The sequence below is a fragment of the Dendropsophus ebraccatus genome, chromosome 6, assembly GCF_027789765.1.
Source record: "Dendropsophus ebraccatus isolate aDenEbr1 chromosome 6, aDenEbr1.pat, whole genome shotgun sequence".
Taxonomy (NCBI): Eukaryota; Metazoa; Chordata; class Amphibia; order Anura; family Hylidae; genus Dendropsophus; species Dendropsophus ebraccatus.
In genome coordinates, this window is record NC_091459.1 from 143653614 (window position 1) to 143673006 (window position 19393).

General features: G+C 44.3%; 1 protein-coding gene across 3 annotated transcripts in view; it reads right to left on the reverse strand.

Annotated features, from left to right (window-relative positions):
• Window positions 1–686: 686 nt before the first annotated feature.
• The window catches only part of LPIN1 (lipin 1), a 126113-nt gene continuing 107406 nt past the window's right edge, over window positions 687–19393 (reverse strand). For 2 of the 3 annotated variants that reach the window (XM_069973157.1, XM_069973156.1), the window contains exons 15-20: window positions 14759–14907; window positions 13657–13743; window positions 12566–12718; window positions 11764–11878; window positions 9680–9783; window positions 687–4813 (exon numbers count right to left, since the gene is read on the reverse strand). In XM_069973157.1, coding sequence (XP_069829258.1) covers window positions 4654–4813; window positions 9680–9783; window positions 11764–11878; window positions 12566–12718; window positions 13657–13743; window positions 14759–14907 — 768 coding nt within the window. In that variant the 3' untranslated portion in view covers window positions 687–4653. The remainder of the gene's footprint in view (window positions 4814–9679; window positions 9784–11763; window positions 11879–12565; window positions 12719–13656; window positions 13744–14758; window positions 14908–19393) is intronic. The other variant, XR_011363460.1, reaches the window with a different exon arrangement.

Genomic DNA, 19393 nt, shown 5'->3' on the forward strand with positions numbered 1-19393 from the left:
ATGGCCGGTCAGATGGATCCAGATCTCTGTGGAGAAACACGGCCGGTCAGTTGGATCCAGATCTCTGTGGAGAAACATGGCCGGTCAGATGGATCCAGATCTCTATATAGAAACATGGCCGGTCAGATGGATCCAGATCTCTGTACCTATGTTTACCATGCAGTCCTCAGCCTGCATCTACCTTGTCCAGGCAGTGGGTTTTAAATGCCCATTGTTCATGGTCATGAAAATCCGAACTTTCGGTAAGTTTGCTCATCCCTAATGACTATCCCTATGGCACTGTCAATTCAAATCATTAGAACATTTGGGCTGGGACTTGCAGTCATAAAATGAGGAAAGTAAAGTCCTATATTATGCACTCAGGCAATTAGCCCAACACATCAATTCTCTGGACACCTGCAGAAGCTTCAAGAAATAAGACACCAGACAGAATCTCACAACCAATGTTTCATTTATTGCAGTATAATATGATTCTTACACAGCCTACACACCGACATGATCTCCATCAATTACTCTAAATGCACGGCGGCGACCAGAGCAGGTGTCAGGATGCGACATTGTGGGGTCAGGGTCTTATTCTCTCACCACATGGGAGACGCATTGCAGCCTATGCCATCTTTTTATACCAGTGTTGCATCTATGAAGATTTCAGAGAATTCTTTAACTAATGAGATTTTTTTGCTGCCATTTTATTTTCTTTTGCCACCATTTTTGTTGCTCCAAACAATCTAGAAAAATTTCTAGTGTCTCGATTAAAAATACTCGTTTAGTGTATACAGCTCCTATGCAGACATGTATTCCGTGGTTTCACAGTACGAACAGTTATGCAGTTATGTGTCGCTCCGTTTTTTCTGTCCCCATTCCTGATAACTTATATACATAAAAAGAAAAGGGGGGAGATAGAATGGAGTAAAACACGATGGCAGGACCAGGGTTTGTTAGATGGAGTACCATATCTATATAGAAGCTGTATACACAAATCAGGACATTGGTGGCAAAAATCCAAAAATTATTAATTTGTTCCATATATTTTACACCTCAATCAATAACTTTCCGACATCACTATAGGTTCTATTACAGTTCACGCCATCGATGTTACTGGAACTTAAAGGGAACCTGGGGTCATTTTCATGCTGTCTGAACCACAAGTCATGGGGGCGGTCCCTAGCAACCTCTTCCCGCTGGTCTTCGACGATATCTCTCTATACCTAAACAGGGAGAGATATATCAATTAAGGCTAGAGATGAGCGCAACTCCGGACTGGACCTGGTTGTCTTGGCATTTGATTACTGGTGGCTGAAGAAGTTGGATCCAGCCCTAAGGGTTCAATGGAAACCATGGATACGGCCAAATGCAGAGACTTCTGGGTTCGGATGGACTTGAGCATACCAATCTCTAATCACAGCTGGTGGGGTAGGGAGAAGCTGCCAAAGACTACCCCAATGACTCATGGTTCGGGCAGCATGAAATTCCATTTAAAAGCAGGAATTTCAATCCCAAATTAGATTTCCCTATGATGTCTAGTAGTGTTGTCAGTATTAGAAAGTATATGGCTGGTTTGAAGGTAACCCAATCTAAATCCTTCAGTAGACTGCTTACCTAGTCAAATCCATAGTCGAGCCATAGGAAAGCTACAGGGACAAGTGGAGCAATGCTATTTACTTACAAAAACTCCTGGCAAACCCGTCCTCGAAAACTACTTGGCTTTACTAATTTAGTGAAAATATAAACTACATTGAGAAGATTGAAATGTATAGGAGAATGACCTGGCACAGGCCAGGTTCCATGACACGCTCAGCTCTGCTGCATCCCCATCTCTGGTCTACTGGCTTATAATGATGTCGGTGGAGAGTTTTATCCAATCATGTCATAGACACCTGCCAGCTATATGTATGTGAAAAGCCAAGCACACCCAAGGCCGGCTACTTCTACATCTTGAATTACGTCACGCTATAATACTTCTTATACTTGCAACATGACCTCATTCAATTGTATGAGAATCATGTGACACGGTGGTTCATGATCATGTGACCGGGAATCGCCGAGTAGTCCTAGCCTAAAGCTTTGCTATGGGCGACAGGGCTAAAAACATGAGGCCTAGCGTGTATATACAGCCCACGAGTTCTCACGTATACAACCTAATCTCATGTCTATGGGCGACAGGGCTAAAAACATGAGGCCTAGTGTGTATATACAGCCCACGAGTTCTCACGTATACGACCTAATCTCAGGTCTATGGGCGACAGGGCTAAAAACATGAGGCCTAGTGAGTGTATACAGCCCGCAATCTGTCACCTATACAACCTAACCTCAGGTCTATGGACGACAGGGCTAAAACATGAGGCCTAGTGTGTATAAACAGCCCATGAGCTCTCACCTGTATGACCTAATCTCAGGTCTATGGGCGACAGGGCTAAAAACATGAGGCCTAGTGAGTATATACAGCCCGCAATCTGTCACCTATACAACCTAACCTCAGGTCTATGGACGACAGGGCTAAAAACATGAGGCCTAGTGAGTATATACAGCCCACGAGTTCTCACGTATACAACCTAACCTCAGGTCTATGGGTGACAGAGCTGAAAACATGAGGCCTAGTGTGTATAAACAGCCCGCGATCTGTCACCTATACAACCTAACCTCAGGTCTATGGGCGACAGAGCTAAAAACATGAGGCCTAGTGTGTATATACAGCCCGCGATCTGTCACCTATACAACCTAACCTCAAGTCTAGTCATAAGACACAAACGTTTCTTCTCTTTGTGCTACAATACACATTACATGTCAAACATCAAGTGCATGAAAACATCCAATAATAATATATATCGTCACAGTAAACCCAGCGATCCTTCCCCAGGATTCAGATTCTGACACAATGCAAACACAACCCTGGCTGCACCCCAATGCATCCTCTCCGCAATCACACAATAAAAAAATAGATATGAGTATATAGGTGAATAAAAACCATTCTTTTTTTTTTTTCTTTTTAACAGAAAGCGGCATTACTATGTAAGCGGCCCGTGGTTTTCTTTCACAGAAAGAATAAATAGTCCACATAATGTTCCACAATAGTCATATGGAATCCTGCATATCATATATATATATGTTTAGGTAGTGATCAGATGAGCAGCGCCATCTGGTGGTGACAGTGGGGGCGATATTTTTGCAAAAGAAAGGAATAAAAAAATGGAAAACCTACATGGATTCTATAACCCTGAAGCGAGAATTTAGAAGTTTGATATAGTTGTGGGAAGAGCCGACCCGTGGGTCAGTGAGGTAAATGTCTATCACAGGAGATATACGCCATATGGAGGCCCATGTGTCTGATTCATTATACAATAAGGCAGAAGCTGCCAGCGCTTGCTTCATCTGCGTCATCTCTTCCCCAGCGCTTGCTTTACCTGTTGCAGCTTCAGTTGAATTGATGGCTTAAACCCACTAAAATACCCTGTATGCCGTCATGGTATATGATGTGTTACTGCAGGGGCATTTAATACCAGTCATGTAACTGTTGGTGGACGGTGCCATCTGGGTGGGGCTTTACTGCCGCCGTGCCCCATCTCCCAGCCTACATAGGCGCTCTGCCCCCTCTGGGATGTCACCACTGCATAGGCCGTGCCCCCTTCGTGGCCTCATCTGAACACCCCAACCTGGAGGTCTAGGCCCCGCCTCCTTACTGAAATCCTCCTTCAAATGTTCAGTTTTGATGATGTTACAGAGGGGGCGAGGCCTAAAGGCAGTAAAGCCCCACCCAAATTGCATTGTCCACCAACGATAACAGCGGAGAGATCACCAAGAAATCCCTTATACAGTAATATGAAATGTCGAGAATGTCCTTATATACAGCCCGATATGGGGCCGTGCAAGGATGCAAGCAAGCACTGATCAGTTAGACTGGCGCTAGTTTGCAGTGCCTTGAGAATGCAGAATCAATTTTTGTGGCCTGGCTGTACGAATGTTCACTATATCGTTTGTACGGCCATTTAAATATACTGCTATTGGCTGCCGCTCATCCCGTTTACACAAAGACCACTCCCTTCTCTTGCACCGGCCATAACCGTGCGACCTCTCACTCGTAATCCACAATCCAATACGGAGACTCAATCCTATGAATACGTAAAGGCCAACTAAACTATTCAAAAGTATAGTCTCGCATTGCAACTCGATAGAATTCATTGGGGGCAGAAGAGATCACTTGCGCTTGACATGAGCTTTATACCCCAAGGACGTCAGTCAGGCGGCGGCTACAGCTCGTCCTTCCGCCTAGAGAAATACTGAGATACCACGGCAGAAACAACGGCCGGATCATTTTAATTGCATCTCTCTTCACGTTGCAGGATTTCATAGCCTAGATTCTTTTCTCAGTTGGGAACTGACGCCATGGAAGCTTCGCGTATTAGGAGGGGGGTGCAGTCTTGTATTACAGTACGCCACACAGCCCTCCAGCCATGTACGGAGAAAGCGCATATTATTCATGTCAATCAATACGTTTCTCTGAAGAATGCAATTCTAGAGAAACCTCCCGGAAAACAGACGTAGCCATCCCAGCTGGATTATATCGAGTCAAAATAATTATTTTTCCCACCCGACTTGTGCAGCCGATAAAGTTCAGGATGTTGAAATGAAGCAGATGTAGTAAAGGTTCCTGTTTTCTCAAGACGCTGTATGGTGTATGTCGGGATTTTCAAATGGGAGTAAAGGTTCTCTCCAATACGTAAAATTACTGTAAGTGTCTGAGCACGGGAAATCCGAGGAATGGCTTCTTTTCAACAACGGGAAGACGTGATCCACCACCTCACAGAGCCGAACGTAGCTGAAAAGACAGGATAGTGGGAGTTATATATAGGCCAGAGACCAAGCATCTGCTATTGCATTGTGGATAGAATATATAGTGAATATTATACGAGGGAATCAGTGTCGGGGTCTCACTTATCACCAGAACGGAGAAGCTCAAGATTTACACATCCTAAGATTATACTAGGTTCAAAACGGGGGGGGGGGGGGGGGGGGGGGAAATCGGAAATCACCCTGGGGGCTTCAAAAATAAAAATAAAAAAATAAAGCATACTCACCTGTTCTGATCTCTCATCACTCACAGTCATTCCCAGTGTTCTCCACTTCTTCCTACAATAAATGCCTGTTCTGTGGTCAGAAATAATCTAGGATGGCCGTTCTTACACATCATCGGAAGCAGGGAGAAGTGGAGAGGAGCGGGGTAGTATACTCAGACAGGTGAGTATGTTTAATTTTTATTTCTATATAAAAAAACAAAAACATCCACATACATCCTCTTTATTTCGAAAATATTGTTTCCAATGTAAAATGGTAGCGGCATCCCATAAGGTGATAGTACATTGCTAGGATATGCCATCATTTTATGTTCATGGGGGTGAGGGGAGTTGGTTTTTTGCAGGATTTATATTTTTGCTATGCATCACATGACCACTATGTGTACATGCACCTTTATGCAAAGAGAAGGATAAAATAGTGCGCCCGGGTTTTTTTCTCCATATAACGCACACACACCACAAATATTCCTGCAGTGCCGTCTGCTTCATCCCAGCTCTGCTGCATCTATACATGTCATTACTGTAGCAGGGTCTTGTGACTTCTGGAACTGCATTTTAAATCTGCTATTAATCCCATGAAGCTTAATTACAGTCTCAAATGGGTATCTAGGGCCAGTACCATCTCTGCCCTGCTGAGTGGACAACTAAAGCCCCTATTACACGGGGCAACTGGAGGAGCAAACAAGCGCTATCAGCGCTCGTTTGCTCTTCATTCCCCGTTCGCTGCTACCACTATAACACACAGCGGCAGTGAGTGGGTGAGTCCAGGAGAGGCCAAAGGGAGGTGCGGGGGGCTGCCCGAGTAATCGCTAGATCGACCGGGCAGCCTACAGAGGATAGCAGCGGTCTGCTGCAGCTGTTTCTATTAGCTGATATTAGCTGATTTATGAATAATAATAAAAAAGGGGTATTCCACACAAACATAACTTCTGATATGTTGCTGTCCATGGTGAGACTAACAATTCCTTCCATACTTGTTATTATCTATTCAGTCTCCTTCCCCCAGTTCTCAGCTGCTGTTTTCTGCTAAAGACACAAAAATCTATGTGCAAGCCTTTCTCTACCCCCCCCCTTCTGAGACATCTGATGTAAACAAATCCCTGGCAGGCTTTATCTGCAACATTGTAGCTTCTTTGTAATGCTGGGAGAACTAATCACAGTGAGAACTAATCATTAGCAACTTGACCTCAAAATAACCCTCCCAGCTTTACAAAGAAGCTACAATGTTGCAGATAAAGCCTGCAAGGGACTTGTTTACATCAGACGTCTCAGAAGGGAGAGGGGGACAGAGAGAAAAGCTCACACACAGATTTTTGTGTCTTCAGCAGAAAGCAGCAGCTCAGAACTGGGGAAGGAGACTGAATCAATAATAACAAGTATGGAAGGAGTTGTTAGTCTCATCATAGACGCAACATATTTAAAGTTATTTTTGAGTGGAATACCCCTTTAAGTTATAGAATGCACAATCATTTCCCTGTTACTGGCAAACATAGTTCTACAGCTGATGAAATGTAGACAGCAAAAGGTTAAACACAATAGAGGTGGGTAGAGTGTGTGGTCCCAGCACTAAATTATAATAAATTGCGCCTATTTGTCAGAAGAATACTCCTTTGTGTAATTACCGTGAGCGCTGAGCGTTATTATCAGCCGGGTCTAATAACAGAGGGGAGAATCACTACAGAAGGACACTTTGTGAATGTGATTAATCAGGTTACGTGCTAATTACGTTTCTACCCTTTTTGAATTTACAGATGACCACATCCAATTGTTATCACGGCTGATTGAACGTCCGACCAAGGACTATTTTTAGAGAATTGTGTCAAAAAGGAAAATTGCTCCTATTTCCTTGATAAAAAGACTGAGAAATCAGGGGCGTTCTGCTAAAATAAAGTATAACGAGTCAATCAAAAATCTAACAAATTATAATATAGAAAAAATCAAGATAAAAACCAGTGCCGGACCATTGTCAGCTAGAGCGGCCCTAATGTGCCATAGAGACAACGATCATCAGCTGATCCTATCTCTAGGTCTGGACTGAAAATCATTGGCGACCACCGACCGCGCATCAATATGTGTAATAGTTATGTGCAATAGCGATACGCGGCCGACGGCTGAATAAACTGTTATACTGTTATTACCTGTCCACACTCCCGGTCTTCTCCTGCCCTCTGCTTTCACTCCCGACTGGCTGCGGTGGTCCCGGACAGTGATTGGCTGAGCGGCCTGTAAGCTCAGAGAGGCCGCAGTGCACAGCGCAGGGAAGCGGGCAGGAGGAGAGCCTGGAGAGGTAATGTATAACCGTTTATTTGATGGTTAGCCGTCGGCCGCGCACGTACTGTAGCTAGTCGGTGGCTGATGATTTTAGGTCCCGCCCTAAAGACATGATCAGCCAATTGTCATTGGCTGATCGTTGGAGCGACAATCGACCTGATTATCGCTCTGTGTAATAGAGCCCAATAGATCTTGGCCTTAACCCTTTGAGGACCAGGCCCAAAATGACCCAGGGGACCGCGCAAATTTTGATCATTGCGCTTTCGTTTTTCCCTCCTCCCCTTCTAAGAGCTCCAGCACTTTCAGTTTTCTATCTACAGGGCCATGTAAGGGCTTATTTGTTACAGGAATAGTTGTACTGTGTAATGGCGTCTTTCATTTTACCATAACATGTATGATGGAATCCCAAATATATTATTTATGAAGATATAAATAGGTGAAATCGTAAAACAGAATGCAATATGGTAACGTTTGGGGGGTTCCTGGGTCTACGTAATGCACTATATGGTAACAGCGACATGATACTATTACTCTATAGGTCAGTCCGAACACAACCATATGCAGGTTACACAGATTCTCTAATGTTATATATTTTTTTAATGAAATCCTTTTTTTTGGCAATTAAAAATTAATAAAATGGGCCTATTGTGACACTTATAACCGTTTTATTTTTTCACCTACGAGGCTGTATGGGGCGTAATTTTTTCCGCCATGATCTCTAGTTTTTATTAATACCATATGTGTGAAGATCGGACGTTTTGATCACTTTTTATGAATTTTTTTATATATAATGTAACATAAAATCGGTAATCCGTGCAAGCAATGACGCTTGTTATATTTTAATAGATCGGACAATTACGCACGCTACGGTATATTATATGTTTATTTATTTTTATATGTTTTATTTATATAATGGGATGGGGGGTGATTTAAACTTTTATTGGGGGAGGGGTCTGGGGTTGTGTGTTGGTGTTTTTAACTTTTTTTTTTTTACACAATTGAAGTCCCTTTAGGGGACTTGTACATACAATACTTTGATTGCTCACACTGTACAATGCTATGCCATAGGCATAGCATTGATCAGTGTTATCGGCGATCTGCTCATTGAGCCTGCCTGTGCAGGCTTAGTGCAGCAGATCGCCGATTGGACCGCACGGAGGCAGGTGAGAGACCTCCGGCGGTCCGTTTTAACGATCGGGACCCCTGCAGTCACACTGTGGGGGTCCCGATCGGTAAGTGACAGGGGACTCCCCCCTGTCACTTACACTTAAACGCCACGACCGCGTTTAAGGGGTTAATGACACGCGGCAGCGCGATCGCTGCAGCGTGTCATTACCGGTGAGGTCCCGGCCGGCTCCAACCTGCTGTGAAGCGCGCTCCGCTCCGGAGCGCGCTTCATAGAGTTACGTCCAGGGTCGTCCGGTGACAGACTTCCATGATGTAAATCTACGTCCTGGGTCGTCTAGGGGTTAAGGACCGGGCGCCAATTTTCAATTTTGCATTTTCATTTTTTTCCTTCTCGTCTTCTAAAGCTTTTATGGGACGGTTTGGGGGTCACTTTTTGCACTATAATCTCTAGTTTTTATTGGTACACTGAATTTTTGATCTCTTTTTATAAATTTTTATTACATTCTGATAATGTAACAAAAAAACAAATAAACAGCAATCCTGGTGTTTTTTCTTTTCTTTTTGATAATCCGTTCACAGTGCGGGAATAACATTGTGACATTTTACTAGACCGGACAATTATGCACGTTACAGTGTCAAATATGTTTATTTATTTTTACATGTTTTATTTGTAAAATGGTAAAAGGGGGTAAGTTAAACTTTTATTGGGGGAGGGGCTATGTCATGTTAAAAATCTTTTCTTTTTTTTTCCTCCTAGTGGACTATTACCTGCAATCATTAGATTGCATACACCGGTCAATGCTATGCTATTGTATAGCATTGATCAGTATTATCTGTGCTCTTCTCATAGAGTCTGCCTGAGACTCTATGAGAAGAGGCCCAATCAGACTGCATGGTGGTAAGTATTTTACCTCCTGCAGTCAGGAGCGCAGCTCCTGTCAGTGACATTTGAAACGCTGCAGTGTTTAAGGGGTCAATGATGGGCAGCAGTGTGATCGCTGCAACCCGTCATTAAAGGGGTACTGTGAGGTTTTTTTCACTATGGCGCCTCCCCCCCCCCCATAAAGCGAGCCCAGAAAAGTCGGATGAGACTGGCGGCTCAGGATATTCTTAACACATTCTGAACATAGGGGCTTCATAAAACATTGGTCCCGAACGCCATATTTATCAATGCTCGCCTCCTGCCATGGTATAACGGACCGAATACTTACGAGGAGATGTTGGTCTTTGCATGCTCCTGAATGAGCTCTCCTTTGGGATTGACCGTAAATATTCTGTTTAAGGAAACTCCCACTTGCTTATATGAATAAACATCCTGTGTAAATCATAAAAAGGCAGATTAGTTTACAGCGCTGGCAGCTTTACGCAGCAATAACCGCATCAACTCCGGCAAGTTCACAGCATTCCGCCTGATTTATGGCGTCGTAAAGAGAAGTCCTCTGTGTGAGCAGATAAAACCACCGAATGAGGGAAAAGTCCAATAAAAAGGTCCTGTGCATTACTCCATAAATATCCTCTAAGTGTGCGCAAGTGCTCGGCTTTTATACGGACAACGTCATAAATTCACGGACGCCTCTTATTGGATTAATACAAGAGGTTTAATCTCCGTCCTATTCAGGGAGATCTAATCCTGCCAGAACCCAGATCTTGTTACCGCGGGGAGCGATAAGCTGCGGGGATGTGGCCGCATCTTATACCAGGTGGAGACGTAAAATATTAACATGCACATGGGGTCGTGACTTCACACCAGAAATACGGCTTCATTTCCTTACAGGGAGAAGGCCCCCGATGTGCTGAACCGTGTGCATGACCGAGGAGTAACTCCCATAGGTGCAATAAGGATTCCAAACCTGCCGGAGTCTTATAGATTATTCAACTCAATAGGAAAACTAAGGCTGGTGGCGGCAGAAGGAACAACTTCAGGTAAATCAATATGAGAATCTGACCCCCCCCCCCCCCCCTCCTTCCCCGCCAATGACACGTCAGCAAAATCTTTCCGGTTTTTCTTATCAGGGATCGTGTTCCTATTGGGAACGGACACCCTTCTGAATTTTCCAGGAAAAATAGGCCCAGAAATTAAAAGACATGTCCTATAACTGTTCAGAATTCCTATGGGGGCATCAGGGGTGTAGCTAGGATTCATGGGGCCCCATAGAAAGATTGTTGGGCAGGAGGTGCAAGTGGCTGATGCTGGGAAGAGGCGGGGAAAGAAAGCCGGGGGGCGGGGTTGAAAACAAGGCGGTCGAGCTGAGGTCGAGGGATTGAGAGCCGGAGGAAGAGCCAAGAGAAGAGCCAACGGGAGGCCGGAGGTGAGAAATAAGACAACCCCCGAAAATAAGACCAAGCGCCTCTTTGGGAGCAAAAATTAATACAAGGCTGGGTTCACACTACGTTTTTGCAATCCGTTTTTTTTTTTCTTTTGCAAAAAAACGGATGAAAAAAAACTATACATTTGTGTGCATCCGTTTTGATCCGTTTTTCTATTGACTTCCAATGTAAAAAACGGATCAAAACGGATCCGTTTTTTTTTTTAACTGTACACAAAAATGTAGCTGACCCTAGTCTTGTGTCCGTAAAAAAAAAAACAGATCCGTTTTGATCCATTTTTTTTTTTACAATGGAAGTCAATGGAAAAACGGATCAAACGGATGCAAACAAATGCATCCGTTTTTTTGAAAAAAAAAAAAAAAAAGGATGAAAAAAACGGATTGCAAAAACATAGTGTGAACCCAGCCTAAGGCACTGTCTTATTTTTGGGGAAACGCTGTACATGTAAACGCTGTTACAATCCCTAGTACATCTCAATGATCAACTAATCCCCAGGTCAGTTACAATAAGGGTTTTTCTTTAGACACCCCCTTTAATCACTGTAATACATAACAATTAGAACATTTGTGATACATCATGTATCCCAAAAACTGCCCCAAAACTATGCCGTGACTAGGCCTCCATCCAATGGCTCCATTGCTGTGCGAGGATGGCACTCCAAAGGCCAGTGGTGCTCGAGGTGGCAGAAACCAGCAATATGAAGAGAAGAACCCGGCACTCACCAAATCATGTTCTTCATTTATTTAGTGCAGAAAGCATCAATATCACAGCAGCACACCTTACGGCTTTAGCTAAAGCTGATCAAGGCCACACTAGGCCGAAACGTGTACTGCTGTAATACTGATGCACTCTGCAATAAATAAGTAAAGAAAACTCTCAGGTGAGTGCCGGGTTCTTCTCTACACATCACCGTGTGACCTCATCATCCAATAGCTTTGACACGGTAATATAGATGAGCTGCACTTACTGTAGGTCGATTCCCAAAGGCGGCATAGAAGGGCTCAGTGTTCGGGTGAAAAAGATTTTTAATATCCGTCAAGCACTCAATCTTGAATTTCTCCGGCTTCTTTTCTATCACCTCCCTGTGCAAAAAGGTAGAGGGGAAAAAATTTTAAAAATTAGGGATAAAGGAGGTAGAAAGCCAGAACTTTCCTTAGTAACTAACTTTACCCCTTCTGGTTTAGCTGTTACAATCCCTAGTCATGTCTAAGGCTTCTTAGAGGAGCCAAGTATTGTTACCTCCAATAAGTAGAATTGTAATTTACTTCTATTAAAAAATCTCCAGTCTTCCTGTACTATCCGCTGCTGTATGTCCTGCAGGAAGTGGTGTATTCTTTCCAGTCTGACACAGTGCTCTCTGCTGCCACCTCTGTCCATGTCAGGAACTGTCCAGAGCCGCAGCAAATCCTCATAGAAAACCTCTCCTGCTCTGGGCAGTTCCTGACACGGACAGAGGTGGCAGCAGAGAGCACTGTGTCACAATGGAAAGAATACTGCACTTCCTGCAGGACATACAGCAGCTGATAAGTACTAGAAGACTGGAATTTTTTTAATAGAAGTAAATTCTAAAATCTCTGACAATTTTTTTTTTTGTGAACATCCCCTTTAACACTGGTACTGCATCATGGCATCACAGTGGTCATACGGATCTATATTATTTCTCTTATGCTTACAAATAATTGAACTAAACTCTAAATCAGGTCAACATAAAAACAAAAGAGAACAATTATTTTATGAGTTGGTACAAAGTTCACAGAGAGCGCCAGCACCTGTGCAATGCAGAGAACAAACTACTGGGGCTTAAGAGGACGGGTCCTTGAGGTAACACGGTGCCGCGTTCATTCACCCAGTGCAGATAGCCACGGGTCATGTCCGCCATTCCGATAGCCCGGGCCGAGCAGTAGAGGAATTTATAACCATTTCTGTTCCACAAGAAAAAAAAATTAACTTAAGTTAAATAATAAAGAAAAATATAGATATATATGTATAGTGGTTGTTGAATGTAGAAGACCCTCTGGCGTGTCAGAAGAAATGCTGAAGGGATCAATGTTGGGCTCAGGATTGGTACTGGGTCAGGATTAGAGATGAACCTGAACGTTCAGCATTTGATTACCGGTGGCTGAAGAGGTTGGATGCCACCCTAATCCTGCCATATGCCGTATCATGTTTTCCTGGACTCTAGGGCTGCATCCAACTTCTTCAGCCAAATGCAGAGCGTGCTCATGGTTCGCTCACCTCTAGTTAGAATTTCAGAGATGCAGCCTTGATGGTGGTGGTTACTGCACCCTGTGGTGGTGGTGGTTACTGCACCCTGTGGTGGTGGTGGTTACTGCACCCTGTGGTGGTGGTGGTTACTGCACCCTGTAGTGGTGGTGGTGGTTACTGCACCCTGTAGTGGTGGTGGTGGTTACTGCACCCTGTGGTGGTGGTGGTTACTGCACCCTGTGGTGGTGGTGGTGGTTACTGCACCCTGTGGTAGTGGTGGTGGTGGTTACTGCACCCTGTGGTGGTGGTGGTTACTACACCCTGTGGTGGTGGCGGTTACTGCACCCTGTGGTGGTGGTGGTTACTGCACCCTGTGGTGGTGGTGGTGGTGGTTACTGCACCCTGTGGTGGTGGTGGTTACTGCACCCTGTAGTGGTGGTGGTGGTTACTGCACCCTGTGGTGGTGGTGGTGGTTACTGCACCCTGTGGTGGTGGTGGTTACTGCACCCTGTGGTGGTGGTGGTTACTGCACCCTGTGGTGGTGGTGGTTACTGCACCCTGTGGTGGTGGTGGTTACTACACCCTGTGGTGGTGGTCTCTGTTGTACCGGGGTGAGTAAGCACAATATGGGGGCACTACTACTTGGAATACTCACTGGCTGACTTTGTGATAGAGTTTGGCAATCCCCTGGTGAGTCCAGTCTTTTCCTAGTGTCGGTAAAATATGACCTAATGTGTCCGATCTGAAAGAAAAAACATACATCTGAAGCTGCATATATGTGTATGATCTGTACAGAAAATCTGCAGGTACAGTGTAAATATAGCTTAATCAAACAGACACCATAATATCTAAGGCTTCAGATTAGTAGTCCCATCGCTGATGCCCTATAATCTCCCCCCCATCACCTTGTAGCTACTGTTCTCCAGCTCTGCCTGCTAGTCTGTGTAAATCTCCACTCCTGGAAATTAGGCATAAGGGCGGAGCTATAGTGGCATGTAGTCACACTGACTCCGCCCTCCTCACAGCCACTCACGCTTGATTAGCATCATGAGGGCAGGGACCTTAAAGTGGTAGTTCAGCAAAAAAATAATTATTTTATATCAACTGGTGCCAGAAAAAGCCAGAGATTTTAATTTATTTCTATTAAAAATCTCCACTCTCCCAGTACTTATTAGCTGCTGTATGTCCTGCAGGAAGTCTTTTATTCTTTCCAGTCTTACACAGTGCTCTCTGCTGCCACCTCTGTCCATGTCAGGAACTGTCCAGAGCAGGAGAGGTTTTCTATGGGGATTTGCTGCTGCTCTGGACAGTTACTGACATGGACAGAGGTGGCAGCAGAGAGCACTGTGTCCGACTGGAGAGAATACACCACTTCCTGCAGGACAAACAGCAGTTGATAAGTACTAGAAGACTTTTTTGTTTGTTGCTGAACTGGCTGAGGTGGCATAGATCTGGTAAAAGCATTAGGTATTATACCAGATATTGTATATACTGTATACTCTTATGGTCGTGCATTTAATATCACAGCATGTACGATAAGAAATCCCATAGACAGAAATGTTTTCATCTTCTCCATTGTGGAGATCACTGCTGCTCCTCTCCTCGCCATTAGTTATTGTTAAGAAAATAAAGTTTTCATCAATCTTGAGGTGAATGGAAGCCGCCACCACATACTTTCTGCGGGAGACAATCAAAGGGCAGTAATGGCGGCGGCGGCTTGTCTCCTCGAGTGGCTCCGCTCCTCACAAAGAACTCACCTGGTAATTGTTCCGTCAATATCAGAAATGATGATTTTATCATCCCAGTTCCACAAGTAAATGGTGCCCTCGCAGCGACACGTTCCCTGGTATTGAGTGGTAACGCTGAACACCACGTCATTCGGACCGTTCTTCAGCTTCAGACTTTTCTAAAACACAAAACAATTGCAGTTATTGGCGGGGTATGAGACGCGATTTGTCCCCCCCTCCTCCGCCCGGATAGATATAACAATGGTCGCACAATTAGTCCAGGACGCATCATCTCTAGGTGGTTCAAATGTAGGTTTCATACAGTTTTTTGTACGGAGTACGTGATTTTACAGCATGTTTTTTTTTTTCAGGGTTTTGGACAAAAAGGTGAAAGACTGAAAGTGCATTAGTAGCATCATCCTATATCCGACTCCAAAGATGGCGCTGGGGTGGGGGAAGAACAGAATAAAAAGTAATACTTACCTAGCCCTGATCCCTCATAGCAGCCACTCTTCTCCTTCCAGTCCCAAATCTTCTGTCTACAACCTGTTTCTGAGATGGGCGCTCGGAGCAAGACTACTCTGTACAGCCAATGTAAGAGACCGCTGTGGTCAGTGACTGGCTGAGTGGGAATGTCCTGCACTAAGCAGGAAGAAGATAGATGATTGGGCACTGGAAGGAGCTGAATAAAGCTGCAGAGGACCAGAGCTAGGTAAGAATTTATTTTTTATTTTATAGTATACTTCAATATTTAGGGACTATAGGGGCGGTCATCGTCAGCAGGAAACCGGGTATGTCCTGTACCCAGCTCTTCTAGCTGCAACATTGTGGCCCGGCTGAGCGATTGCCCGCTCAGCCAGTCAGTGATGGCAGTGGTGTCCCTCTCCAGTCACTGATCACTTAGCCTGGTACATGACGTTGCAGCTAGCAGAGCTGCAGGACACCGACAGCTGTCAATGGGACCTCGAAGATGCACCACGGGGCATGAGGATAGGTACACTACCGTTCAAAAGTTTGGGGTCACCCAAACAATTTTGTGTTTTCCATGAAAAGTCACACTTCTTCACCACCATACGTTGTGAAATGATTAGAAAATAGAGACAAGACATTGACAAGGTTAGAAATAATGATTTGTATGTGAAATAACATTGTTCTTACATCACACTTTGCTTTGGTCCCAGAATCCTCCTTTTGCAGCAGTTCCAGCATTGCACACCTCTGGCATTCTAGCTATTACTCTGTTGGGGTAAGCTGGAGAAATTGCCCCCCACGCTTCTAGAAGCAGCTCCCACAGGTTGGATTGGTTGGATGGGCACTTCTGGCGTACCATACGGTCCAGCTGCTCCCACAACAGCTCAATGGGGTTCAGATCTGGTGACTGCGCTGGCCACTCCATTACCTATGATAGAATACCAGCTGCTGCTTCTGCTGTAAATAGTTCTTGCACAATTTGGAGGTGTTTAGGGTCATTGTCCCGTTGTAGGATGAAATTGGCTCCAACCAAGCGCTGCCCACTGGGTATGGCATGGCGGTGCAGAGTGATGGCCTTCCTTATTCACAATCCCTTTTACCCTGTACAAATCTCCCACCTTACCAGCACCAACCCCAGACCATCCCATTACCTCCACCATGTATAACAGATGGCGTCAGGCATTCTTCCAGCATCTTCTCATTTCTTCTGCGTCTCACAAACGTTCTTCTTTGTGATCCAAACACCTCAAACTTGGATTCATCCGTCCACAACACTTTTTTCCAGTCTTCCTCTCTCCAATGTCTGTGTTCTTTTGCCCATCTTAAAGGGGTTGTCCAGCGCTACAAAAACATGGGAACTTTTCCCCTCTCTTGTCTCCAGTTCAGGTGCAGTTTGCAATTAAGCTCCATTTACTTCAGTGGAACTGAGTTTGTAACCCCACCCAATCTGGAGACAACAGTAGGGGAATAGTGGCCATGATTTTCTAGCGCTGGATAAACCCTTTAATCTTTTTCTTTTATTGGCCAGTCTCAGATATGGCTTTTTCTTTGCCACTCTCCCCTGAAGCCTAAAATCCCGCAGCCGCCTCTTCACTGTAGATGTTGACACTGGTGTTTTGCGGGTACTATTTAATAAAGGTGCCAGTTGCGGACCTGTGAGGCGTCTGTTTCTCAAACTAGAGACTCTAATGTGCTTATCTTCTTGCTTAGTTGTGCAACGCGGCCTCCCACTTCTTTTTCTAATCTGGTTAGAGCCTGTTTGTGCTGTCCTCTGAAGGGAGTAGTACACACCGTTGTAGGAAATCTTCAATTTCTTAGTAATTTCTCGCATGGAATAGCCTTCATTTCTAAGAACAAGAATAGACTGTCGAGTTTCAGATGAAAGTTCTCTTTTTCTGGCCATTTTGAGCGTTTAATTTACCCCACAAATGTGATGCTCCAGAAACACAATCTGCTCAAAGGAAGGTCAGTTTTGTAGCTTCTGTAACGAGCTAGACTGTTTTCAGATGTGTGAACATGATTGCACAAGGGTTTTCTAATCATCAATTAGCCTTCTGAGCCAATGAGCAAACACATTGTACCATTAGAACACTGGAGTGATAGTTGCTGGAAATGGGCCTCTATACACCTATGTAGATATTGCACCAAAAACCAGACATTTGCAGCTAGAATAGTCATTTACCACATTAGCAATGTATACAGTGGATTTGTTTAAAGTTAGGACTAGTTTAAAGTTATCTTCATTGAAAAGTACAGTGCTTTTCCTTCAAAAATAAGGACATTTCAATGTGACCCTAAACTTTTGAACGGTACTGTACGTTTACTTTTTTTTTTCCCCGCCCCCAATCTTTTTATATTTTTTATGGGACTTCTCCTTTAAACCACCTAGATGCTGCAGTCACCATTAGAGACAGCATCTAGGGGGTAAACAACCATGACCAGAGCTCCTTCTGAAAGCTGTCCAACTCATGACATGACGATACTGCGATACAATATAGAAAAGCAATATACAATAAGCCACGCCCATGACCATTATAAAGACCAGAAATGGGTGAAAACAAGCGAACAAATGGAGGCTTAGAGGGTGTCTGTTACTGCAACATGTGAAGCCCGACCCTTCATAAATCTTTCATTTTCTGAATCCCATTAATTTTCCTTTTGCCGCTGACATCAAACATTTCTTGTAAATCTCCGGACTCGGAGGATAAGGTTTGATTCGATTGTGACTCATTACTGGCCGCGGCCCTTCTCACCAGACGCACCAATTTACTTCCTGCACTGTGCGCGGAGAGATCTAATGGACGTCCCTAATGCACTCCCATCTGACATCAGACCCATTATATTTAGACTCTGCACGCCAGTCACGAGGAGCGAGCCTCGGCTAACAAGAGCCCAGCGCTCCACCCGGGATAATGGCTCCACGTCTCTCCTGCCGTCCTGCTGGTTATCATACAGCCGATGTCCACTGGGCAGACATAGCCAACTATCCCGGGGCTTATTCACTGCTACAGTGCCAATGTTCGTGAATAATATCGTATATATTCGACTAATTCTGGTCTCATTTTTTAACCTTTTTGGCAGGAATCGGGAAGAGCACTGGACTATAGACCGCCCATGGACTGGCAGGCACAGGCTGTCACATCTGATACTGGTGGCCAACATGGTATCAGAACCTTTAGATATTGGGGGAGATTTATCAAACATGGTGTAAAGTGAAACTGGCGCAGTTGCCCCTAGTAACCAATCAGATTTCATCTTTAATTTTCTAACAAATCTGTGAGGAATGAAAGGTGGAATCTGATTGGTTGCTAGGGGCAACTGAGCCAGTTTCACTTTACACCATGTTTGATAAATCTCCCCAATGGTGTAAAGTGAAACTGTTTCAGTTGCCCCTAGCAACCAATCAGATTCCACCTCTCATTTCTGATCTGATGAGGCTAGGACGATCCACTGACTTCCGTTCACCAAACATTGCATATAATGTTCGTTGCATTGGGATAGCAATGGAAGAGTCGCGTATAATCCATGACCTCAAGAACCTCAATGCGGGTCGTACTTTATTTTTTGGTTGCATGACTTTCATCCATGTAGCCCCAGCCTTGTATGGCCCAGTTAAGGGCAGATCTAAAGTTAAAGGGGTCATCCAACGCTACAAAAACATAGCCACTTTCTTCCAGAGACAACACCGCTCTTCCGTCCAGGTTAGGTAGAGTTTGCTATCAAGCTCCATTCACTTCAATGGAACTGAGTTACAGAACCTGCACCCAAACTGGAGACAAGATTGGTGCTGTCTCTGGAAGAAAGTGGTCATGTTTTTTTAGTGCTGGAGAACCCCTTTAAAATGACAGGTAGGCTTGGAGCGCTGAGAACTCTTCTTTTATCCTTATATTGTGCCTTCTTTCTATATTAGCCAGTCGTGTTCTCTCTTTTTTATTATTTTTTTATTTTTAGCAATTTTGCACATAGTGATTTTTAAACCTGCTGAAAGACGACGATCAGCCAATGACCGGGTCCTTGGCTGATCATGGTCTTTATGGCATGGGTAGATATCTGCCTGAATCAGCCTCCGTGGGCAGATAATTGGCCGCTGTAAAAGGGCCCTTAAAGGGCTTTTTCAACAAAAAATTTCTCTTTTAAATCAACTGGTGCCAGAAAGTGCCAGAGATTTGTAATTTACTTCTATTGAAAAAATCT